The 24,418-nt window shown below is 49.7% G+C and overlaps 9 protein-coding genes across 9 annotated transcripts; 5 read left to right on the plus strand and 4 right to left on the minus strand.

The window, feature by feature from the left end:
* Positions 1-637: 637 nt before the first annotated feature.
* On the minus strand, positions 638-1,894 carry UREG_06731 (uncharacterized protein; the record flags this gene model as incomplete). The annotated part of the gene is made up of 1 exon (XM_002583718.1): positions 638-1,894. One exon carries the CDS (start codon positions 1,892-1,894, stop codon positions 638-640), a length of 1,257 nt encoding a protein of 418 aa, XP_002583764.1.
* Positions 1,895-3,286: 1,392 nt separating this feature from the next.
* UREG_06732 (uncharacterized protein) lies at positions 3,287-6,456 on the plus strand (the record flags this gene model as incomplete). Its single annotated transcript, XM_002583719.1, has 8 exons — positions 3,287-3,880; positions 3,943-4,126; positions 4,272-4,353; positions 4,403-4,693; positions 4,755-4,880; positions 5,041-5,202; positions 5,277-5,299; positions 5,543-6,456. 8 exons carry the CDS (start codon positions 3,287-3,289, stop codon positions 6,454-6,456), a joined length of 2,376 nt encoding a protein of 791 aa, XP_002583765.1.
* Positions 6,457-7,131: 675 nt separating this feature from the next.
* Positions 7,132-8,612, plus strand: UREG_06733 (cell division control protein 16; the record flags this gene model as incomplete). The annotated part of the gene is made up of 3 exons (XM_002583720.1): positions 7,132-7,593; positions 7,655-8,424; positions 8,489-8,612. The coding sequence occupies 3 exons, from the start codon at positions 7,132-7,134 to the stop codon at positions 8,610-8,612; spliced, it is 1,356 nt and encodes a 451-aa protein (XP_002583766.1).
* Positions 8,613-8,913: 301 nt separating this feature from the next.
* On the minus strand, positions 8,914-10,689 carry UREG_06734 (uncharacterized protein; the record flags this gene model as incomplete). The annotated part of the gene is made up of 1 exon (XM_002583721.1): positions 8,914-10,689. One exon carries the CDS (start codon positions 10,687-10,689, stop codon positions 8,914-8,916), a length of 1,776 nt encoding a protein of 591 aa, XP_002583767.1.
* A 207-nt stretch (positions 10,690-10,896) lies between these two features.
* Positions 10,897-12,186, plus strand: UREG_06735 (uncharacterized protein; the record flags this gene model as incomplete). Its single annotated transcript, XM_002583722.1, has 2 exons — positions 10,897-10,935; positions 11,347-12,186. The coding sequence occupies 2 exons, from the start codon at positions 10,897-10,899 to the stop codon at positions 12,184-12,186; spliced, it is 879 nt and encodes a 292-aa protein (XP_002583768.1).
* Positions 12,187-12,992: 806 nt separating this feature from the next.
* UREG_06736 (uncharacterized protein) lies at positions 12,993-16,604 on the minus strand (the record flags this gene model as incomplete). Its single annotated transcript, XM_002583723.1, has 5 exons — positions 12,993-13,001; positions 13,058-13,168; positions 13,352-13,629; positions 13,688-16,379; positions 16,491-16,604. The coding sequence occupies 5 exons, from the start codon at positions 16,602-16,604 to the stop codon at positions 12,993-12,995; spliced, it is 3,204 nt and encodes a 1,067-aa protein (XP_002583769.1).
* A 670-nt stretch (positions 16,605-17,274) lies between these two features.
* Positions 17,275-18,138, minus strand: UREG_06737 (uncharacterized protein; the record flags this gene model as incomplete). Its single annotated transcript, XM_002583724.1, has 1 exon — positions 17,275-18,138. The coding sequence occupies one exon, from the start codon at positions 18,136-18,138 to the stop codon at positions 17,275-17,277; it is 864 nt and encodes a 287-aa protein (XP_002583770.1).
* A 2,299-nt stretch (positions 18,139-20,437) lies between these two features.
* Positions 20,438-20,893, plus strand: UREG_06738 (uncharacterized protein; the record flags this gene model as incomplete). The annotated part of the gene is made up of 1 exon (XM_002583725.1): positions 20,438-20,893. One exon carries the CDS (start codon positions 20,438-20,440, stop codon positions 20,891-20,893), a length of 456 nt encoding a protein of 151 aa, XP_002583771.1.
* A 1,817-nt stretch (positions 20,894-22,710) lies between these two features.
* Positions 22,711-24,130, plus strand: UREG_06739 (uncharacterized protein; the record flags this gene model as incomplete). The annotated part of the gene is made up of 2 exons (XM_002583726.1): positions 22,711-22,798; positions 23,589-24,130. 2 exons carry the CDS (start codon positions 22,711-22,713, stop codon positions 24,128-24,130), a joined length of 630 nt encoding a protein of 209 aa, XP_002583772.1.
* Positions 24,131-24,418: the final 288 nt, after the last annotated feature.

Consider the following 24,418-nt stretch of genomic DNA (forward strand, 5'->3'; position numbering starts at 1 on the left):
TATGGAGTCCACTTCCTGCAAGTGTCACTGAAAATGTCGCACACGGGCTTCGGTTCGAACTCTCAATAACCAATGGCCTTTTATCATCCCAGTATCACCCACGCCGACCGGGCGGATGTGAAATATGTGGTGCGCACACACTCCCACCCTTTCAAGCCTCAAACTCATGGAAATTTCCAATTGGATGGACATGCTTGATTCATAACTGAGGCATTTTCAGCAAAGGTGGATTGTGGAACACTTGCAGTCAATACCGAGCAGTTGTGTTTCGTAGGACTCATATGCTATAATTCGGATAAACTAAACTATACAAATGCAGAAAATTCATCAAAAGGCAATATGCGTTCTCGTTACTTATGTCGTGAACCCACTAAAACTTAAAAAGAAAGGAGACCATCACATTTAGCTCTACAGGGTTGAATTATGAACCAGAAGAACAAAAAAGCGGCAGCGAACTCTAGGTGCTGGATAACAGAGCGGGAGGCTGACTGGTAGCAAAGGCGTAGCTACCATGATATAGTGGAATGGGCAGTATTTATAATTGGATTTCGGAAGTCTAGGAAGATATAAAGGTAAGTTACAGGGCTACAGCGCGTCTGGCAAGAAGAGCAAGCACATACCAAAGGATTCTTTTCAGTTAGTTCAGAGGAATGTCGCCTTTGGTAGAATAAGGGGATGGAGTTTGGTTTGCTCTTTGTCGCCTGCGGAGGAAAAAGGCGACAGCTCCAATCAAGGCGAGTCCTGCAACACCTCCGATTGTGCCACCCACGATCGCCCCGATATTCTTTCCGCCTCCCTCGGATGGCTCAAATGTCGGGCGTGGTGTCGCTGACGACGTTGGCTTGGGGTCTTCCGGAAAACCGATGAAGCCTTGTTCTGAAATGGTTTCAGGGAACGGTGGAAGGTCCCATGTGTTTGCCGTTGCTATGAACATATCGCCATTTGGCTGGACGAGAACATTTGCCATTTGGAAGAAAGGCTTTCCGAGAATGAGAGGGTTCTCGGAGAGGTTTTGATTTTCCGCACCTTTGCAACGGTCAGGGGACTTGGTCAGGTAGTCGGGGATGCGCACGTTGAGCGCGACGCCGAAGAACGTAAACGACACGTTTTGTCCGCACCACGATCCATGAGGAAGGGTAATGGATTCGCTATTGAAGTCCAAAATCACATCTCCGGATGTCGGGTCAATGTCCTTTTCGTTTCGGTTGACTCCAGCCCAATCCAATCTCGCCATGTCGACGCTATTGATTCTCTGTCTCCCACTTGCTAAAAATGTACCATTATGCTCATGGTTTGCATCAGGAACCGCGTCAAATGACAATTGCCGAAGGATTCGATTCCGATCGTAGAAGTTCTCTCCCAGAGTCAGGGACCCATTCCAACGGCCCTTACTCCCAAGGTTGATACAGAAAGGAACGGTAGGTATGTCTTCATCGCCCTGTCGAGATTTTCGCGTGAAGCCCAGTGCGGACCTTGGGCCCAGAGGGATGGTATTGTCTTGCCCAGGAGACATAAAAACGCGACGGCCATCTGGAGTGCTGCCATCTGGATTGGCGCTCACCGCAAAGGGGAATGCTGCAATGCGCTCTGAAGAATCTCCTCTGGTGTTGGCGCTCGTGTTGCTGCCGATGGTAATCGAGAACAGTTGGTAGCCAGCATCGCTAGAACCAAAAGAAGCATTCGCACCCCATGGCTTCTCTGGGTCATCTTCGAGGCCCACCAAAGGAATGGTCCAGCCGATCATCGGTGAAGTTGAGCTGGTTGCTGACGGAGCGTCTGCCGTTGACACGGGCGACCGTGTTGAGGATGCATCCTGCGCCAACGATATATAAACAAAGGAGAGAAGGAGAAAAGAGATTGAAAGGGTATTGCGCAGAGAACAGAGCAGCGCCATCAGCTTCAAATTTCAAAACGCCTAGAGGAGGGGATATCAGTCGTTATGGATCGGTGCACATTGGTTGCCAACGGAGATGGAGATTTTTGTTGGCAGATGGAAAAGCCATAATAATGAAAAAGAGAAGGAGGCATTGCCATGGGAGACTGCATTGAACCATCACTCCCGCCGCCATCACGCGCAGTGGCAGGTCATACAGGGGACGGACGCCAATTCAGGAGTCTCCTCCGTTGAGGGCGCTTAATCCTGGACGAAGCCGCCAGCAAATCAAACCACCAGCCCTTACGCCGTGCCTCCCACGGGCGGGGGTGATTGGCTCCGGGCGCTGGCCTGGGGGGAGCTCTGGGGGCCAACAAGCCTGGACTGCGCCCACAACGTCCAGGGCTTGCCGCGCTGCTGGGATGCCAAGCAATGGCCTATTTTAGCGTGGCTCAAGGCATTGTTGGATTCCAACCTCATCTCAGAAACATCAACGACATCCATCTCTGTCTCTCCACCCATCCTCGACGCGTTTCTCCCTCTGGCATTCTCATAGGACTGAATTCTGCTTTATTATTAGCTGTGCACCAGAATGGAGCACCAAGCCAACAGCAGCTCACTCGCTCCCAACTTGGTTACTTATTTCCCGCACCAGACGGCGTTAGTTTAGCAGCTGTCTACTCCGTATTCTTTTGCAGAACTCCTTTGATCTTCATCAGTAGGATCAGGGCTTTTCATAGCAAAAGCATAGCCCTCTTTTCATTGACATCTTGAGCAGGAGTGGTATCAGGCGACTCTGACCCTTTACTCTACCAAAGCTTGCGTTGTCGCTTTTCTACCAATGAGTTGTTTACACAGGGAGCTCAGATGCTTAACTATGGATGCCTCCGTTCAAGGTTAATCGACGTCGTTCCCAACTGCGCAGTTGCACAATCCCGGAAAATCTTTCTGAAACACCTAAAATCAGAGCTCCGTAGCGCCTCAGGAGCTCTTTGATTCTGACCTGGGACCTGTACTGGCTATGCTCGCCAGTATTGTATGCAAGGAACCGGCCCCAAGGCCCGGCATATACGCCTTGGCAGGGCATCGGGCACTGTGGTGGTCAAATTACACGCTTGAGCACTATTATCAGTCAATCAGAATCTACTTGCCCACCTCGTGCACATTGAAACAGTAACTATCATGATATGCACCCTCGGAGGCGCTCTTTTGTGAAACAGAGAGATCCTCTATTTCGCCAATTATGCCTCCCAACATCAGGCCTCTAAGGGGGCTTGGAATTCAACTTCTCCTGTCTTGGAATATATAGCTGGCTTGCTTTCCTGGACTTTTTGTGTATCAAACACCAGAGACTCTCAGAGCTGTGCCCTCTATATGCGATTTCATGGTTGATTGGGACTGCTGTATTCCGTCATGGCGATTGCACGTTTCATTCTCTTGCTGCTAGGCTTCTCTGCAGCGTGCCAGGCCCATCCTGCGAAAAGTGGTCTTCATAAAGCTTTGACGGCGGCTGTTACTTCTCGCTCTTTGCCCAAACATGGCCCGGCTCCTCAGGTCACAACGGCTCCTGTCCTAGCCCTTAACCGCGCTTACGCGGGTAAAAATGATTTCCTTTCTACAGCGAAAGGAGGCTGGAAGGATGTGCGGTGCAACAACCCAGGCCTTACCGATGCTTTTGATAAGGGAAAAAAGAGATGGAAAGCCGCTCGAGCTGCAGGTGAGCATTCCTGTTTGAACAGGACTTATTGGTTCAGAAGAGCTCATAATTCGTCAACAGAACTATGGAAGGAAGTTATGGATGCGTACAAAGACTTTCTTAAAAACGATAAGAGACTGCCGATGGGCGCCAAGTCATTTGATGCCTATTTCGCCAATGCCTTGCACTTGGAGGATTTTCCGCAATGCTGGAGATACCAAGGAGAAAGGTGTACTGGCCTAGAACAATGCGAAGAGACGGTTGCACCAGCTGTTTGGCTGATCAAGAACTCCATAGTGACATTTGGTGAAGTTAGTTTTCAGCTCCACGTCCCACTTCTCTGAGGAGCTTTCAACATACTGATGGAATGTAGTCTATAAATGGAGGCTTCGAACAGCTTTCTGGCGGTCTTGTCGGCGTCGAGGGAAACATGGAAGGTTTTGCATCCGCTTTCGCCAAAAACAAGAAAAAAAGTATATCTGATAAAGTATTCAAATGGATTCTCGATTCACTTGCCTTTGCGATCGGGATCGGATCCGCATTCTCCTGGAACGTTTGTGAGTGATATCCCGCCTACAAAAGTCTTTACAGAAACAGCTAATAACCCGAGCCACATAGTGATTAAAAAAGCACAATGGTTTAAAGGTACCCCTTTTCGATGAAATGTGGTAGCCTTGAATACAGGTGTTAACATACCTTCAGATGATGATTACCGAGGTGCCTTCAAAGATGTTTTCAACGCAGCCGTTGCATACTCCATTATCCTACCTAAAGATGGCGTGGTGTAAGTTTACATCTACTTGTTTTTGCTCATAGCTCATGCGGGATTACAGCCCGGAGACCGCCAAGGACATTGTTCCATTCCTCAAAGCCGTCGCAGCCGGAACATTCAACGGCATAACCAAATCCCATGCAAAGTTCTTAGATGACACTATCAGGGCACACAACAAGGGAAACCAAACAGTCCTAACCAACCTTTTGGCAAATGGTGCCATGTTAGACCTTGCCCTTAATGAAAAGGACAGCTGGGAGACAATGCAAGCCGAGGTTTCGAGAATGTTCTATGGAAGAATGCTGCCAGTGACATGGGAATTGTCGCCAGTAAAACAAAGGCCATTTGTATTGTAAGTAGAGGAACTTCCTTAGAGGCAGGAATTGCTTACTAACAATCCGACCGCATAATAGACGAGTGGACCGTGAGCAATACAAATGCGGATCTCCAGTCAAGCCATATACGATTACCAAGGATTTCAATTTGGGAAATTATATGACTGCTGACACAGCGAAAAAGACTCAATATTGTGACAAATAGTAAGTTTTATTCTTAGGCGACCTATTCGGTCCGTGCCTTGCTTCCCACCCACAAGCTCAAAAGGGTTTCAGAACATCGTGAGCTGCAGCTTCTAGGGGCTGTTTCATTAATGGACGGGGTCCTTCTCAACAAGCTCAAAGTGCTAATGCTCGCTGTCAGTGGTAATACCTGGTTCTTACTGAACGCCAATCACCCCAGCAGTTGTCGAAAGAACCCCCAGGTCCGCTTCTGCTCGGAACCACCATATTATAAATTCACGGCTTTACAGGGCGGTACTACTGATGAATTGGATGGAAAGAAATGGGGTGGAATAACAATCAAGTACGGAGCCATCCTTCACTTTTGTGTTCCCTTTTTCTTCCTTGACGTTTGGGTTATCCTAACTTGTTGTGTAGAGACATTGTCGAGAGCAGCTATGGTGCGTACCTCGCAAATGGAAAAAAGAACGGTTACGTGAGTGCTGTCTGTCTGGATCGTTCATCATCAAACCTATTCTCACAGACCTAGCAATTTTCCTTGGAGACCAGCGTTATGCTCGATGAGGACCAGAAAACGCTGAAGGACACGGCATTCCCTTTGTTCGATGGAATCAGAACTCCAGGTAAATGGCTGTAACGTCCCCCACTCTTGCATTTGAGTTTACTGAGATTGTCCGCTACAGGTTTCTTTAACTTCACTGTCTGCTTGGATGCCAAGGAAGCTGGTGACAGAATATGGGACAGGGAGGAGCAAGTATGCCCAGAGAAACCTAGTGATGCGCCAGTAAACCCGAACCCGAATCGCAACGGATACACGGAGGGCATGTGCAGGATTCACGTAACCCAATGGGCAAGGGAGAAGGAATCAAAAGGCACAAACCCCTTGAAGGACCATTTCCTGGTTGCTACCGCAATCATAGACGCTGCAGGGAAGTTGATTGCCCAGGCCACGAAGCAACCAATTTCTCCTGCTTATATCATCAAATCTCCGTTGTCACGGACCTTGGCCGTCCGTGTTGGCTCCAAGGAAGACCACACCAAGCTTTGCTTCTGGTATTCCGATCAACGCTGGTGCTCCGATGATTGCTCGTTGGGTGGATGGGATGGCGGTAAACGCGAGATGGACTGCGGTTTCAGATGCCCTAACCCCAAAGAGAAGATTCCTGACACCGCTCTGGTTGACGAAACGAAAAATGCTCCCATAGCCTTCATGGGAACCGGCGAAGACCCTGATGAGATAGGGACATCAAGAAATTTTAAGCCCGGGAAATGCCGTGTACACATCCGTCATTATCAGAAAAACCATGACGGTAATTCTCAAAACCCGAGCGGCTTTTACGCGCTTGAAGTCAATCTTTACGACGCCGGCGGCAGCCTTATTGACTATTTGGACAAAACGTACGCTCCGGAGGGCGAACACTTGCACGCTCAAGGGCCACTCCCGCACAAAGTAGTCCTGTGGACGGGTGCTGTTGATTCCAACCCCATATATCTGGCCTACACGTCGCAGAGGTGGGATACAAAGAACAAGGGTCGTTGCAGCGAGGGTGGATACGATTCCGGCATGCGTCAAATTGACTGTGATTTCGATTGCTAAGTGTCGAGCGATACGGATTAGTGTACCAATACTTACCTTATTCTCTTTTGCGTTTTGCTGGCCCCCTTTTGCACCTCGGTGGTTTGCAAGTACCTATGGTTGACTCCGTCTGTTTCCTTTTTTAACCTTTTTCCCTTTCTTCCTCATCTTCTTATCAGTTTGCAGAGTCCAAGATTGTGGAGCTTATCATATATTGTCTGATTTACCCCGACTTCTAGGCCCATTGTTGTACTATAACATTTAAGGATTGAGTGATGCGGAGTATATCTATTCGATTCTCATGACAATAAGAAGGGACACCTAAAATGTCTTACTCCAGTAAAAATTAAAAGACACAATTCGAAAACGTCAGGGAATATTGCTTGGAGTCAGCAAAACAGCTGGAGACCCGACGTTGCAGGAGGCTTTTCTAGATGAGCTCGCTAGCGAGTGAGTTACCCGCGCCACGCGCCCACCAGTGCCTAAGAATAGGCGCGCGTCAATGGCCCGCATTTATCTGGCGGGCCAACCTTCAGATAACAAAAACAAAGCACATCATCGCAGTGGTAAAACTTGAGCTGCTGCCGACGCTCTTTTAATGCCATATTTTCTCTACCCAGAAAATCAATGTAAATTAGGAGACTATTTTATCGGGGATTTTTGTTAGCATTTATTTATCAAGTGTTCCCTTTTGCTATGAATTCCACCAAGCCCCAGTCCCAGTTCCAATTTCCTCCCCTACCTGATGTTCCACCACCGCAGCCAACGCGCACTCTTCGACGGTTCCAATCACATCAGAATCTATCTACGAAAACCCAGTCAGTTTCACGACTGCAGTTCAACCGCAGCTCCGGAAGCAAACCCGATTCACATGGAAACCAGCCCCATACGCAAGCCGGTCCGGCGACGCCCGCGCATGGCCGCCACCGCTCAAATAGCGATGCCGCCAGCCCTACAGCCGTAAGGAATCTGGTCAATTTGACCCAAAAGCCTCGTTCTTCGACTCGAAAGTCTGGGTCAATGGGATTTCCTGGAAAGCGGTCCGGGCTCGAAATACTGCTCAGAGACGGACCTTCAGAGAATAACCTTGCGGCTGGGTTGGACGAACTGAGGTACCTCATTTTGTCTACGAGGGTGGATGCTGATGGGGATGGCATGGTATGTCACTTTGCATTTGGTGTCCGTTGCTTGGTCAACATGATGCTGACGAACGGGATAGTCCCCTCACCGCATATACGTATGGTTAGCACTGCTTAATATCCCCCCTCTTCCTACGGATGAGTACCTATCCCTTGTCCATCGCGGCCGGTCACCGGTCTACACCAAAATCCGCAATGATACTTTCCGCACGCTCGCTACAGATCCGTTGTTTAAACGTCGCGTCACCGAAGCCAGTTTAATTCGGCTCCTAAACGCCGTCGCTTGGAAAATCCACGATTCAAGTGGAGGAAAATCTTCAAAGGCCAAGCCAAAATCTCTGACGTTATCGAATACCACCCGACATTCAAGCAAGCTATCCGCAGAAACCCTTCCTTCCCCGATCTCAGAGGACGCCCCTCATCAACCATCGAGCCAAACAAACTCCGCGGACCCGGCAATATACGTACAAGGCATGAACGTTCTCTGCGCTCCTTTCCTCTACGCATCCAGAAGCGAAGTCGAAGCCTTTGCTCTCTTCCACCATTTCGTCACCCAGGAATGCCCGGGATACATTCGCGGTGCCATGGACGGGGTGCACAAGGGCCTGAAACTAGTAGATAAATGTCTCGAAATCGTCGAACCCAAACTCGCATATCACTTGTTTAGCAAGGGCATGTTCGCTGAACTATATGCGTTCCCGTCGGTTCTAACACTGTGTGCGTGCACACCTCCTCTTCCGGAAGTACTGCACCTGTGGGATTTTCTCTTCGCGTACGGACCGCATTTGAACATTTTGTGTATTGTGGCTCAGTTGATCAGGATGCGGGATACATTACTGGCAAGTTCGAGGTGCGTTTCCAATGTCATAAGATGGACTACTTGGTCCAAAACGCAATGCTTACCCCTGGGTTAGTCCCAATAAACTGCTTAGATCCTTTCCGTCGCTTGATGCAAAAGAAATTACTGCGCTTACAGTTCTCATTGTGAAGAAGATTCCGGACGAATTATACGAACAGCTCGTTCAGCATGCTAAATAGGAGATGGAAATCAACAATATGTTGCACCAGCAATGAGCTGACCTTACGAGGCGTCAGGGATACCGCCAAGGATTGCTCGAAGCTATGAAAAGTAAGCATACGGATCTATGAAGATAATTCAGAACCTCACGAATTATGTATGTACATTAAATTATGAATCATGATGTGATGAAGTAGTCGATTAACACTTTTGAATTGATATCTGCAGCTTTTATGTCTCCTGTTCTAACAGCTCACCAAGTCGATCCAAAGATAAAGACAAGGTGATTTCTTCCGTATGTACCTAGAAAAAACGGTTGCACTACGGCAGAGACTCCTCCCAAACACACCTCGGGCACTGGCAAGGTCCACCCAACGCCCCCATAGCCCACTCTCTCCTCTCCTTGACCTTCAGTCCCAAATCACAATAATGATTCAAAATCTCCTCGTCCTTCTTAATGGCAACACCACCGCTTCGATCCCTTGCCCTTTGCTTCTTTCCCCCCATACTACCCCAGTCCACTCTCTCCCCCTCATCTCTTGCAACAAACGTGATCTCTCCTCCCCACTCCCAGCGCACATTTGGATCACAACTGTGATTCGCCAGGCACCAGAGCGGATGAACCGCACAGACTTCAGGCCCGCCATCCCAGGTGGATAAACGACCGGAAGCGGTGCCACGGAACTTGGCGTAGAGCGTGTTTAAAACCCAGGTATCATAACGTTCCACTGCGTCGAATGGATTGAGCCCCATCTCCTCTAGAATACGCATCGGTTGAAGGATGTTTAATTGAAAGGAGAAAGGCAAGGTGGCGGACGGTGGCAGCGCCGGCAGTGCAGCTGGTTCCTGGGCAGAAATGGAAACAAGGGGGGTAATTGGATCGTCCTCCATACGGTGGAAATCGCCCCAGATGTATCTCACTTCCGGAAGATCAAGGGGATGAATGTGTTGTGTCTCTGCCATGGCCAGGGCACGAGCAAGTAAGAGGAGATATAGATAATCTGCCTTATCTTTTGGGTCCGGGATATCCTTTCCTATGGACTCCAAACCTTCCTCTCCACAGATCGCACCGTGGTAGGTCTCAGATGCGAGTTCGTAGCACTGTTGGCTGCAGAAAATGATATCATCACAGTTCTCACAGGCAACCGCGGGCTCAGCGGCATCAAGCTGCGGCAATGGGCTGTTGCAGGCGTCGCATAAATCATCATGTAGACGATTGGTAGCAGTTAGCATGGAGGATTCATGCAGTATCACCTCGCCAGGTGCAATGTCTTCCTTTGCAAAAAGCCCCAACTGGATTGATATCCCTTCTTTCCGCTCAGAATCTGACCCCGTTCGAGCCGCAGCCTCTAAACCGTGCAATAGAGGAAGCTCTACGGCTCGGACTTCACACTTCGGAGCAACCTTCTTCAGTCTCTCATTCAACAGCTCCACGATTTGGGGCGAATTTCGATCGGGCTCATGGGAATTCCACGGATATACCACTCTCCTCGCGCATCCCTGGACCTGAAGGCCAGCAGGGTCAAAAGTTTCTCCGCGTCCGGATTGAAGGCCTTGGTTTTTCTGCCGTTGAGAATCAGCATACGACTCTTTGATCATACGCATCAGTTTCCTCAAGGTTTCGTTCCTTGCCCCTCTCTCTGTACCATGCGCGAGTTTCAAGCCTTGCACACAAAACTCATATGCATCCTCCATACATCCACACCTCATGAGGCTATCGACCAACAGGATGTAGACAGCGCCGATATTCTCTTGATAATCGCTCCAGGGCAGGGGTTCGAATTCAATCCCAAACCCCTCGTCCGGGCCATCAGCATCCCCCCGGGGTCCTTTCAACTCCAAGGGCCCATCTGCAATCGCAGCGCCGACAATCCTCCTTTTGGCAACATATTCACTCTCCGGATCAAGAACATACTCAAAGAGGGTCAGCGCGCGATACGCATCGGCGGCAGCAAGATCAGGAAACCCTAGCTGGAAGTGAATTTTGCCCCGCTGCAAATGCCGGAGGGGGTTGTGGGTGTCATTGAGAAGCAGAGAAGTAGCTTCCTGCCGTCGCAATAGCAATTCTGAGTTACATCCTGCGTTTTCGAAAGCCATCAAGGGTTCTTTTTCCCTTTGAATTTTCCCCGGTTTCCGAGGGAAGTGTTTCGCTGAGAGGAAACTGACAGCCGATGAAAATGTCAAGTTGCCGCTGGTTAACTTACTAGTTAATAGTTTAGTTAAGGTTAAGAAGGAAATTAACCATCGTCTTGGCACATGAGCCTAATAAAGGTTAATACAAGTGCCACGTTCGGAGTTGATACAATGACTGAGCTGATGAGCCGGCGGTGCTCAATCCTCACTGTGAGTTAGCATTGCAAGACTTCCACTCTTTCTCTAGTCGATCCTGCTCCAAGACGAAGCCATCTTAGCAAAAATAGTCTAAAGTGTTAGCAGATTTTCGCCAAGCCACTTCAGTTCCTCTCCGCAGCCGCTTCTTCCCAACTCGACTGCCCACCCCCCCAGCTCAAATGACGATTGCCTCTGGGTATTTTTGCCGAATTAATTACAAATACGTGCGTCGTGTAGTTTGCGATGGGCTTTCACAGCACTGATACTCTCGAGAAACACAACTGACTTGGTGGCGGAACTGATGCTTATGTCTATCATGTCAGCCCAACTATTGTGGTGAAAACCATTCGTCCTAATCGAAGCCCTGGAGAGCATCCATTGCTCAAGGATATTGCATTTTACAAATGCTTTAATGAGCATCAGGATTCATGTCCAAATATCGTGGAGCGTTTCCTCATCCTTCCAGACCACCTGTTTCTATCACATTGTCCAAATAAGGCACTTGAATATCGCTTTCGTGAACATCAGGAACGAGAAAATGGTAATTTTTTTGGGACACTTATCCGTGTGAAAGATTATGAGGATCCTGCTCTCATTGCTCAATGGATCCAGCAAATCATATCTGCTCTTGAATATGTGGAGAAAATGGGATTCTGTCACAATGATATCCAGACAACCAATTGCCTCCTTGATGGAAGTCTCAATTTGAAGCTGACTGATTTTGGTCGTGCTACTCTCATTGGACAGCTTCTTGAGTATACCTTTGCTCCATGGGCCAGACAATTGACAGCAGGGCCTTTGAGAGGCACTTATGGCCTTTGCTCAGCTAGAACCGAGCAATTTGCTGTTGGAACTCTACTTTACTATATGGTATATGGTCATGAACCATATGAAGACATCAGTCTAGATGGGCCGGAACTGGGTCGCCGATTTGAAAATATGGAGTTTCCAGAACTTAACCGCCATGAAATCTTTGACGGCCTTATTTCTGCTTGTTGGCATGATGTTTATCCTATCATGGCTCTGGTAGCATACGACTTCAGGCGCAAAACAAAAGACATTGCATCCGTTGCAGAATATGAGGCTATTGATCGTACAAAGGAGAAAAAGGCTTGTGAAGCACTGGTTCGAAGAGGTCTACTTAAGCCTGACCTGGCACTTGACTTCCAGCCAGTCTGGCGAAGATATTTACATGCAGCAAGGAGAACCTTGATTTGGTGGATCCTGGCCGGTCTATCAAAACGGCTCCGATTATGGTTTTAGTTTTAGCTTGATAATACAGTCAAGTTGAGGTATCCGCATCCTCATGCTTCAGGAAGGGGACTCCGAGAATTGAGTAGGATCTTTTGGTTTGCTTGTAGGTAGTGGAGTGCTCGTATTTTGTAATATTTGATTTCCCAATCATGTTAACACCTTGCAATAGTTAAATTACAAGCTTATGGGTGTATTACATGCATATTTTCAGCTCGAGACAACAGAACATTACTTTTTAAAACTCGTCGGCAAATATTCAAAAGAAATGCAACTCTGCCGTTACTATCATCGTATGCCATGGCAGAGCCATTGGAGTTGTGGGAAAGGTAGTTGGTGCCCAGAATACTGGGTTCTAACAAGGGCATGTCAGAATGGCCTGAGAGCACAGAACTTAAGCATCCTTCATGTGTGGATGAACCCATGGCAGACAGCTTCTTTGGGGGGGCGTGGTTCTTATGTTGCACCAGAATGTGTCTTTAATCACAAATATGGCTCAGATTGGCCTAAGATTGGCCTAAGATTGGCCTAAGATTGGCCTAAGATTGGCCTAAGATTGGCCTAAGATTGGCCGGGCGCTGATTGAGATAGACTGCTCCTAGTTCGACGTCCAGGGTATGAATTTTCAATGCTAAATATTGATATCACCAATTGCGGAGTGGATATGGCACTTTAACCCAACGGCAATATCTCTTGTCAAAATGCACATATCCGTCATAGTTCTTACATATAAACGAGATTTGAATGCTGTCCCAATCACTGCAAAAAGTATCCCAAAGATTTTAGACACTACCCCAAAGCCATATATGCGCTCTGGTTTACATCACCTAGGAAAACCGAGTTAGATTCCATAGGCGACTGGAATCCAGGGCTTTACACTTACAGTACAATTCTCATCCAGAACAATCGTCCCCCCTTCACCTTCAATTGGATTGTTCACACCGAGGGCCCGCCTATCCCTCAACGAAGCGGCTAACCGCGCCAGCATGCTTCTCTATATTTCCAAGACCATGAGTACCAGGAAACTGAGAGTAAAGCCACAAAAACGAACAGCACGGTCTCCATGTCAGGAGGGAGCCAGATCGTAGGCCCCAGCAGACCGTTATCAGAACCAGGAAGACCATTCTGAAAACGATACTTCCATCCTACGGGCAGCCAACATGTGAAGCAAACGTACCGTGATGAAAGCTTCATTCATTCCTCCCTGTCGATCCACATCGTTTTGGCTCATGATTTGATAGCTATTTTGCATTTGCTTCCGGCTCCTCAGCCCCAATGTATTACGTTCAGTTCGGTTAACTCCGGGGTTATTTCCGCTGACTATATTTGCCGGGGCGTCTGGGTCGGCGATATTAATCCCAATTTTGGCATCATGCTGGGCTCGAGCATCTGGAGAGAATATTTTGATCGTATTGTCGATTCCAGAGACAGCAATAGTTGGCTCGTATGGATGTCCTTTTTCTCGTATTAGCCTCTAGCATAACTCGAAAGGAAGTACCGTGGATGAATTTACCTTGCACGACATTCACGGTATCGCTGTCACCGGAGAGTATATTTACCAAATCCGACGTCTTTCGATCCCAGATAAAGAAATTTCCACAATCGCTCCCACTCACAACATATTCATCATTTAATCCGAAGTAGTTCACATCCTTAACTGTTTTAACATTGCAATGTCCTCGGTAAACGTTCAAATGCGAGGAGCACGGGACGTTGCTTTCTACTCCTCGTCGTCGGCCACCAGACGCATGGCGGATAAATAGCCGACCCTCTTCTTCATCACTGTCATCGTTAGTATCCTCTTCTTCCTCGTCATCCTCATCATCCTCATCGTCATCGTCGTCTTCTTCCGATCCTTCGGAATCTTCCGAGTCATTTTCAAACTCGCCATCGCTAGCGTCGTCGGCATCACTCCAACCACCGAGAACTGAATGTCGATAAGGATGACGAGTTGGTACCAATCGGACCTCTGAGATCGGTGCCTCCTCGGCCTCTGGGTCGATATCCTCTTGTACCCTCTCTCTCCCATCGTCCTCACCATCATCTTCGATAACAGTTCGTAAGCCACCAAAACAGCGATTAACGAACTCAAAATTCACACCCTCACCAACTTCCATCAGGAGACCTCTCCCGACCTTCAGTCCCCAGAACCTAACGGCTGCTTTCTTATCAAGAGCTCGGATCCCCTCAGTTTGCGAAGCATTTTGACTTTCAGGTTCACGAGTGGCAGCTGCGTCCCCAAGGTCTTCGAGTGGGATTTTGATAGCTTTTGCAAATGCCTCAACAGCATCCGTTTGAGACTGGAACAAGATGCGCGATTCATCATGCTCAAATCTCGAAGCGTCGACGTTCACGATTGGGTCAGCACTGGCCAGCTCACGGAAGTACGGAATCAAAGTGTCTTCGATAGCCTCATCCCCATCGCAGTCCAACAACGGAAACCTGCCGGCATCGCGCCGACGGCCGGCACTCCGTTTGAAGCTGTCCACTACTGCATGGCGGCCTCCTTCAAGCCACAGTAGGATAGCCTTCAGGAAGTCATATCCAAACTGCGACGAGGGATCAATCATTCCATCTTCCGTGGGCGCAGGGACGATTTGCCGAAACAATGCCAACTGTGGACTTTCCCCTCCGGTTGCCGTTTGTAATCGGCCCCCTAGCACTCTGGCTAGGGTTCCGGAAGCCTGTACAAATCTTCTAGACGATTCACGATTCCGACGCAATGCTTGCTGAAATAGGACATCATCATGAGACGGACTCAAAGGATATCCCCAAGTCCTAATCACTTCATCCATCTCTGGAAGATACGTTGCAGCATATCCAATCACCGATGTAAACGAAGCTGTATAGGGCGTTGGTTCGGAGGTTGATGAAATCTCTGCAGCCTCTTCTCTTGCGGAGAGTTCGACAGAGAATAGCAGTTTTCGAATTTCAACAAGGCCTTTTGCAATGCGGAGGCTGAGCTTTTGCGCTTCGTTTAAGACAGAGTCCCTTGCAGCCTCCAACAATCGTTCCGGAGTATCGGCCGTAGCCGGGCCAGTGATCGAGTCGAAGGGGATATCTTCGGACTCGCCGTTGTTGTATCTGACTCTGAACGACACGTCTCCCTCTTCATGCCTCTCCTCGGATCTGCGCCGTGATTGATGGCGGATACTGCTGGCTATGGAGGTTGCCGACGTCGCCTTTCCACGCTTCCTTTTTCGATTCTTATCTTTCTTCGCTCGGCCAGATCTCGAGCCTTCTTGTTGACTCGAATCTTTGTTTCCAGTTTCATCTCGAGCGTCTGGGCTGTGAACAAGATCGAAGCTGTAGATATGGTCGCCGGACCAGCTCACGATCATCTCGTTTGGGTTCGCATTGCTGATTTTACACGCAGTGATATGTCCGTTGTCACGGCTTCTCATTTTCTTTTGCCCATTCGGAGCGAACCTTCGAACACACCTTGTCGCGTTTCCCATGGCTTCATCGTCGTGAAAAGTATTAGATGGACTCCCCATTTGTCCTCTTTCATCCATTAGGTCCCTTCCCAGCATACGTCGGTCATGTAGGAAACAATGGAGGTGGGCGCCACCAAGAGCGATGTAATGTGGCTGAGTCGCAGCACAGGAAATGGTGTTCAAATCGATATGGTACTTTTTGTACGAAATCAACGGAGGTGGTACGTTGGAATCATCGTGATGTAAACCCGGTCTATACGCCATGAACCCCTGTCCGCCCCGAGGAGACGGGTAAGCAGAAGAAGGCTGCCGTAGATCCCACTGCCGGACTTCGCCATCTTCAGAGCACGTAAGGAACAGGTATGGAGATGATTCGGTCACTATACGCTTGACCCGGTCCGCATGCGATCTGTAAACTCTGCAGTTTGTATTTCCATCCGTCAAATACCACATTCCGTTGAAGAAATTGTTGAATCTACGGCTCCGCGACGACGATATCGCCGTGTTGGCGGACCGTCCGGAATGCTCGATATCAAATACTCGAACCTCTGAGTCGCCCGCGCAAGAAATCAGTGTCCGGTCATTCGAGTGTGGCATAAACTTGACAGAGAATATATTCGCAGAGTGACCGGTGAAAATCGTCGTATTGAGGAAGACCGGGGACGTGGTATGTTCCGGCTGGTACGAATAGATATTAACATGCTGATCGTCAGATCCCGAGGCAAGAAATTGCCCAGATGTCGACCAACTATTGGGGAGGCAGTTCCGCTCTGGTTAGCAAACCGTGATCGTGAACTGTAGCAATAGCGGGTTTCTCAAGTATCAAGACACGTACTTTAAAGCGTTAACGCATCCCGTATGTCCACCCAGCTCATTCACAATGTCCATATCATCAACCCAGACTTTATCCCCATATATCCCGGATATCCCTGCATATGGCCGGCGGTTACCCAGTTCCCGCTGCAGCAGGCGGTCGTAAAGAGAGGACTTCATCTTCCACTTCTGGTCTCGGCAAAAGGTCCGGAGTTCAAAGTCTTAGCACGATGAACTATGTAGAGGCAGTTTTGGCTGGGTGTATGTATATACCGGGGGGGGGTTGATTTGTGAGATTGATCCCCACTCAAACGGTCGTCGTCACTCGGACGTGATTCAGCGGTCTATGTCGGGCATCGGGGTAAAGACGAAAAGCTCGAATTCATCAATCCTGCATTCAGAATGTTGTCAGTTCAGTTCGGTTCTACCGCCACCTCCACAATATGGCACTGAGCTCGTGGATCCTAGAAACTCTCTTCGACTGCGCGCCGAGCTCGATCGGGGGGGATCGACTCTCACCTCTTGAATTAAGTAGACGATATCCTGGTAGGCATTTAACTACACAAAGTAATAAGAATGCAAATATGTATATGCTCCCCGCGACGTTGATCTCCGTTTACAAGCATGATCAAAACGACGTCGAAGGCTTGCTGTTTGCACCTCCGGCTGTTGGGAGGTGTGCTTCTTGGCATCAATGATATCATTTTCGTTCATTCTGGATTCACCGGCCAGCGAGGTGGAAAGCTAGTGGCATTCGGGATTCTAGACTCCGGCAACTTGATGGCTCTTGTTCCATTATTAGAAAAGGCTCCAGGCTTGTTTCTCACATAACTATCTCAACCTCCCATCATCACATTTTCCAGGCGGGAATCCGTATCTCAATATCCTGGTTTATATCTGCCCATAGAGGCTCTACATTTCTCTTTACCCAGCACTTTTCCAGCTTCACCACTTCAAATTCAATCTTTGCCATGACGTCCAATTCTTGGATCATCGATTGTATCAGCACCCTATGCCCCCTGACGGCCTTGACCAAAGCCGAAGCGTCATAATCAGAAACAGCTTGCTCTGTTACGGCCGAACTAACCTCCAAACAATCCAGCTCTCGTGAGCACAATTCCAGCTTCGTCGACAACGCAGCTACTTGAGTTTTCCACGCATCGCTTAAAGGATCAACGAACTCCGAGTCGATCCTGACTGTCGTAGCATTGCCATTACTCGTGGGCTGCGATCTATTTTGTCTGATTTGCTGAACACGCGTAGACCACTCCTCGAATTCTTGTATCACAAGACTGTATCTCCCTTCCCCTGGATCAGTCATATCAGAAACTTCCTGTATGACCTTTGACAGCATTTGTATCTGCGACGGGAGGTCATAACGGCTATTGCTGGCTTTGATATCCGCCGCAAACTGCTCGATTGCCGCTGCATTGCGATTCTGCTGTATGGAGCGCTCACTGGAAAGCACAGAACGGTAGCTCGTAGCCACCGATTCATGTAATTTGCGACACTTTGTATCCGCACTAGCCTCCCACTTTCGCTTGGCGTCTAGAGCCTGGGAATGCAGAAGATGCAGCTGAAGAAGTTCAGTCTGTAAAAGGCAAATATTCTGAGGCAAAGATGCCGCCCCATTCCCGCCCCCAGCGGCAATTGATAAACTGCTCGTAGACGATTTGGGAACCGGTTTCTTCGGGCTATAATGCTGCTGATACATGTTAAACTGCGGCTTTGCAAGCTTCGCAGCAACCGACTGTGCGTCCACCACGTTCGATTTGTCCTGCCGGTGCACAGCACCTGCTTGTTCTTTCCCCGAAGCGAGTATCTGACTCCGATGCCTCGCATGGCCCGTAGTCGTCGAGGCAACCCTGGACAAGGGCGGCTGTCGCAACGACGCCGATCTATCCAACCTCGTCGCCGGCATCGGTGACGGTCTCGCCTGACCTACACCCGGCGGTTCCATGGACCGCTGTTGCTGCCGTCTGCCATCGTCGACCCTCGATTCAGAACTGCCCTGTTTGACCGGCGAATGTACACTGTCCCGTCGAGACGGCGACACACCCAACTGCGCATCTCTCTGCTGCTTGGCTTGTAGTTCCGGCACCTGGACCTTCAGCGGCACCGTAGTCGTCGTCGTCCTCTCCGATCCCCTGCTGCTGGAAATGCTGCTCGTATGTCTCTGCGGCAGCAAGCTCCTACGCGACACGGAGCCGGGTCCGGTCGCAGCGGATATACCGCTTTCAGAAGCTGCGTGAGCATGCCCTGGTGGTTTCGTAGCCGCTGTCGTTGAGACGGAGGTTGTACGGGTGGGTCTGACGGTAAGAGGAGCTTGTCGGCTGGTGGGAATCTAGGAATTGGGTTCCATGGGAGTCAATTCGGATCAAAAATCCACTCTGGAGAAGAAAACAATGGGGTCGATCAAATTCATACCGCGGTGTCCTGGCTGGGTTTCTTTCTTTGGGTAGATGAGGCGTCTCGTGTGGACAGAGATCGTGTCGGTATGGGCATCGTTCGGGGTTGCGCGGTTGCAAATAGCTAGTTAAAGGCGGTGAGACGCGTTGTTCCGCCAAAACAAAGCTCAGAACCTGGTTGATTTTGCTCGTCTTGCACACGCTTCATGTGTTGGGAAGATCAGTCTCAGTGTACAGTTGTCAATGGTTCGCCCATCTGTAGAGGAAGGACAATGGCATCTTCGATTCCCTCCCAAGACAGGCGAACGGACAATGTTTTTCTCAGGCCCTACGGAGTACATACATAGATGAATATTTTCCCTCTACTATCAAAAAACAACTGCTATCCTCTGATTGATTGATTTCTATGTAAGCTGAGCTAAAATGTTCCACTTGTCTTCCATCTGTTCAGATGAACAAAAGTATGACAGCAGTAAGAGGGCATGAGCTAGAAATAGCTTTATTTTCCTCTTCTTGTCCTTCAACTAAGATGTATTCGAGAAGATGAGACGTTTCTACCGAGCCTCAGAGGCGCATCTCGAAGTCTCAGTTCCCAAGCCCAGGAGTACGACCTTTGGCTGACATTTCAGGGAGCCACGAAGGACTTCATGTGACGTTCAGAGCCTCATCGTTAGAGGAGTTTGTTTTGTACACTTCCAGCTAACAACGCTATGTGTCATGCGATTCTTGGAAGCAGATTCAGGCTGATGAATCTCCATACGAAATCCTTTCTTCGGCTCGCTGGGATCAAAAGCAGTTAAAGAAAGGTCTCTGGTTTTGTCATGACTCATCAATGGTTGCAACTGAGGAGTTAGCTGAGCTGATACAAGACCTTGTTAAACAAACCTAGCTGTTGACCAAGCACCGCCTGGACGGTATGCACGGGAAGCCCACTGCCCAGCTCCAGCTGTCAATAGACCCCGCAAATGAGCTATTTTAACTAACCCGATAACCGGGGCAGCGGCTTGCCATCGGTCCTTGTTAAACCAATCCAGATCGTTTCTCGGATCAGACAGCCTAGAATAGAAACTAGTGTCGTAATAAAATGGCGCCTTGATTATAGAGGTTGCATCAAGTTTCAGGCCTTGCTTTGGAGCTGGTTCCAAAATTGGAATCCATGGCCTGTTCAAAGAGATCATCTGTTTCCCAAAGTCCGTATAAGAATACGAATGCCTGTGTTGGGATCAGAGTGCCAAGGTGCCACGATCAAGACAGACATAACACCGGAAGGGCGGGTCCGTACAAGCTAGCTCTCCCTGCGCTCATAACTATTGGGATCAAGTTCCAATCCTTCGGTGGGCTCACGACAGAAGATCTTGCCGATCAACAACGGTAACAGTCGCTTTCCAATCTCAGAGAATGTCCTCAAGGTCCCCTATGATTATGATAACGGCAAGACATCGCGGTCAACAAGTTATTTTTAAACCATGAAGGACTTCAGGTGACCGACGAGGCGGGTGGTCAAAGCGTGGGAAACGAAATGTAACCATCATGACTTCGTTACGCTCCAGCTTGTTATCGCATCGGAGGCTGAACCGCTGAAGCCAACAGATATATCAAGCAGCAATGGCACCCGCCAATGTAACAAAGAGCACTTGCCTATTTTTAGCCTTCAAAACAACAGCCCGAGTATTATCAATTCGGGTTCGGGCTCGAAAAAAGCCTCAGCTGGGATCTAAGCGCGTTCATGTGGCGTTTTCGTTAACAGACGGCACGTTCGGTTACCCCGAGTTGGCGCGCCACAATATGCATGGCAGAATAGTAGAATTGGGAAGTGCTGGTACGACAGATTCCTTGTGGGACAGAGATAACGTCGTGACATGCGCCTCAGCCCCGATTTGGAGAAACGTATCGGTTCACGCGCCTCTAGTATTCCAGATCAAAACTTCGATCGAAGGTTGGGCTGAGCTCTGTGCCAATGCTTCGCGCACGTCGTCACCTGTTGGGGAAAGTCGACACTACAGAGCTCAGCTGCAAAACTCGTGTATGACGCCAGCCGCTTATCCGGAAAAGCGATCATAGAATTGTAACCACCTTTTTCGCGGTAAGACGATGCATCTCGAATAAACCGATGTTTTCCCGGAGTGCTTGCGAACAGGGCTGTCTTTGGTTCCCCCCCCCCCTCAAAAAGTACTATCCCATGGACCACGTTCACCATCATACTGAGGCCATCGCACAATGTTTTGATCGACGGGGTACTTGGGATCATTCGAAGAGCTCGCTTAAAACCGGGATCGTAGCGAGGGGAAAACAGGGGCCATCGCGTCGATATTCAAACCCTGAGATGAGCGGGCGCACCACAAAGAGTCAGTAATCCGCAAGCCAGTTGCGACATCACGGGTCATTGGCAGAGACGTGCAGGGGAGCGCAAGTCAGAATGCATGAAAACAGGACACGGAAGCCGCCCGGGAGATGCCGTGCCAAGAGCCCTTTTGTCGAAGCCGCCGGAGCCGAGGCAGCAGTCCGACAGAATCACTCAGACGAGCGGCAGCAGCGATAACTTATACGCATTGGAGCAAGGACAAGCAATGTCCGAGGAACCCCCCGACGACCGCAGGTTCAGTAGCGCAGACGGTTGTGGAAAAAAGAGACAATCAAAAGAACTAAGAAAGCGGGGTAGGCAGGCTGACGTCATTGGGGGAGCGCGGTGGTGCTTGTCCAGTAGTGGCAGATTGCGATGATTGAAGTGCAGGGTTCTTGCGATGGGGGAGAGGGGGACATACTGAGTGTTTGCGCGACTGGTGTGAGGGTTCATTTCTCCAGTTGACAGGAGATCGACGAACGGGTATCCCTTGTCCAGGCTCTGATAGATTGAAAAGGGTGCTGTCGAAACGGCGAGGACATGTAGGTACGCGGGCCAGTCTCACTATTTTGGGGTCCGATCTGGGATACTCGCAGCTGTTGGCCAATGTAAATACGCGCTTCGCGCAAACCGCGGCGCGGGGAAATCCGCCTGACTAGGTTATCAAGATGTGTGTACTGAAGCTGTGAAGAGGAAGAGTGCACTGCAGCTACCGTGGAAGGACCACCAAGGTTGCTCGGGGAAGGAAACGGGAGATCATAAAGGCGCCCGGAGTTTGTACTGTACGGGAGGCATGTGCACGCATGCATGGATATAAAATGGGAAGACTGGAATGGGGTCGGCATTTGGAGTTCGGTGTTCCGCCACGGGAACGAGCAGGAGGAACCTGCCTGTACCCCAATTCAGAGGGTTCGATGTGGAGGGGAGATGGGGGTTCTATTATACTCCCTTCTCGACTCCACACGGGGGTTGGGCCATGACGTTGGAGCAGGAGATTGAAAACCGTTGGATTTGGAATACTCATGTTGTAACTTGTGAGCATAAAGGGCTTGATAACCAGGGGTGAATTTGCAGATATCCCACGAGAATCTATCATGAGGGCATTGTGCCTAGATTGGAATGCCATCAACAGTTGATGGTTCTAGATTCACGCTGATCACAGGAGCGTGAAGACACCCTCTGGCAAGAATGATGCAATGCTCATGACAGCATTCACAGGTGGCCCCTGATCGAAGGGTGCTGATTTGCTGGAGGGCGCCATTTGGGTTTGCTGGTGCTCATTTTAAGGCGATGCAGCATCACATCATCGTGCATTGGGAGCCTGCGAGTGCCGGGACAGAGGCAGAAACATATGAAAGTGAAGCAGGAGTCGTATTCAATTCACAGCACGGGCTGTATGTCTGTCACCTTTTTCAGGCAGATAGAAAAGGAGCATGCATCGGCTCGCTCGGGAATGGGAAGTGAAGAAGAAACACGGGGGTGATACTCCCGGGCGCCGGTTTGAAACCGCGGTCAAGGGGAGCCTTTTTCCGCGAGCATGGCCTTTCTGCAGGATCCTGTTTCCAGCTGTTCTGATGGTGGGGGGGGAAAGGATGGAAAGATCAAGGAGGAGATGTATGTCGTATGTACGTGTTCCGTTGGGGGAGCGCTCGCCGATTTTATTCTTGTCGCTGGCCCTTCAGACGAACCCTGTTACCCTGGGGGTTCAGAGAGGCGCAGGCATTTCCATTGCAGCGGGCGCGCAGAACCTTAAGCCCAGCTTGCAGAATCAATTGCGTCTTCGACCTGGCGGGCGGGGACTTGGTTGAGCGACGCTGTGCAGGGGACCCTGTTGCGCATCTGTATGGCCAATTGCGGCCGCCTGGTATGGGGCGGGTTGGGGTTCGCTTGCCGGGAAATGAAGACACACAGCAGCAGAAGTTCGAAAGTTCTTCTTCGTTTCTTTTTTTCGCCGCAAGGTTTGCGGTGGCCGGCGTCATGCTCAGCCAAGTTTTGGCCAGAGTGTCGGGCGGATACTTTATAGATCACACGGGGCCCGGCTCGCGGGAAGCAAAAAAATAATTATCCCACGATGTTTCAAAAAAGATAAAACATAATATTATTCTTCTACCCTCGTTTTTGACAAAGTAAAAAAAAAAAAACGGAACAAATCGTCCCTTTCGTCCCAGCCTCGTCTTTGTTGGTGCATCTTCGCTGTCGCCTTCACCCTCAAACAACACGCCCGTGGACTCGAGTTCAACCGCCAGAGTTACCTTGAAGAGATCACCTGCGTCTGCCTCTCTCTCTCTCTCTCTCTCTCTCTCTCTCCAACGAAAAATACGAGGACGCGCTTTTGGATGGGACTTCGCCTTCTTTTCCCCGTCCACTTCCGTTGCCATGCTCCAGCCTTCCACCCTCTCCTAGATCTGCTATAAGTCTGGCGATTTCCCACTGCACTGCCACCGCTCAGCTTCGCAACAGACGACGACGCACTAAAGCCAGGCTTCCTCGCCTCTCCCTCCAAAGCTCTCACGCTTGACACTATTCTCGAAAACGCACATCTGCTTCGAATCCCTCGAGATGCCCTCTACGGCCGTTCCCCGCCAACCCGCCTCGACCGGCTCTGCTGGCGGCGTGCCTCCCCGTTCGGCCAGCGGCTCAGCTCTCCAAGTCCGTTGTTCTCGATGCCAGCTCTCCCTCAACCTCGACAAGTCGATACAGTTCGGCATCAACTGTTACTACTGCGCCCGCTGTGCTTCGATGGTGGGCTACAAGCGATGATTTCCTGGACGACGCAAGCCAGCACCAGCTGCGAGGCCAGAAGGAAACAAGAATTTAACACATTGGTGAATCCCACCACAAACCATCGCCTGACGGAGATTTGGCAACGAGAAATTGCTCCTAATATCTCCGCTTACTCCGGCGCTCTCCTACACCAACTACGACAAATGACTTGCTCCCCTTTACGAGCGGGATAAATGCGGCCTTTGTCGATCAAAACCCACGATACCGATCTATGAGCTGGTGTGACTCATCTGTGCCGCCACACACGTGGAGGAAAAAGTCGTTTCTCCCAATTCAGCGGCGCGCAGCCTCGACGGCGGATGAGTGCAGATTCCGACTCTCTTCCTCATGCGTGCCTCGTGATCGGGCACCTTGTGATCCAACTGCCGCTTCTTCTGTCGCCAACGCTCGACACGGACGCACCCAACACACCGCCAATAACCCGGGATCGGGTCTCGAACAGCACCATCGAAAGGAGCTAA

This window comes from Uncinocarpus reesii, genomic scaffold (genome assembly GCF_000003515.1).
Source record: "Uncinocarpus reesii 1704 scaffold_4 genomic scaffold, whole genome shotgun sequence".
Taxonomy (NCBI): domain Eukaryota; kingdom Fungi; phylum Ascomycota; class Eurotiomycetes; order Onygenales; family Onygenaceae; genus Uncinocarpus; species Uncinocarpus reesii.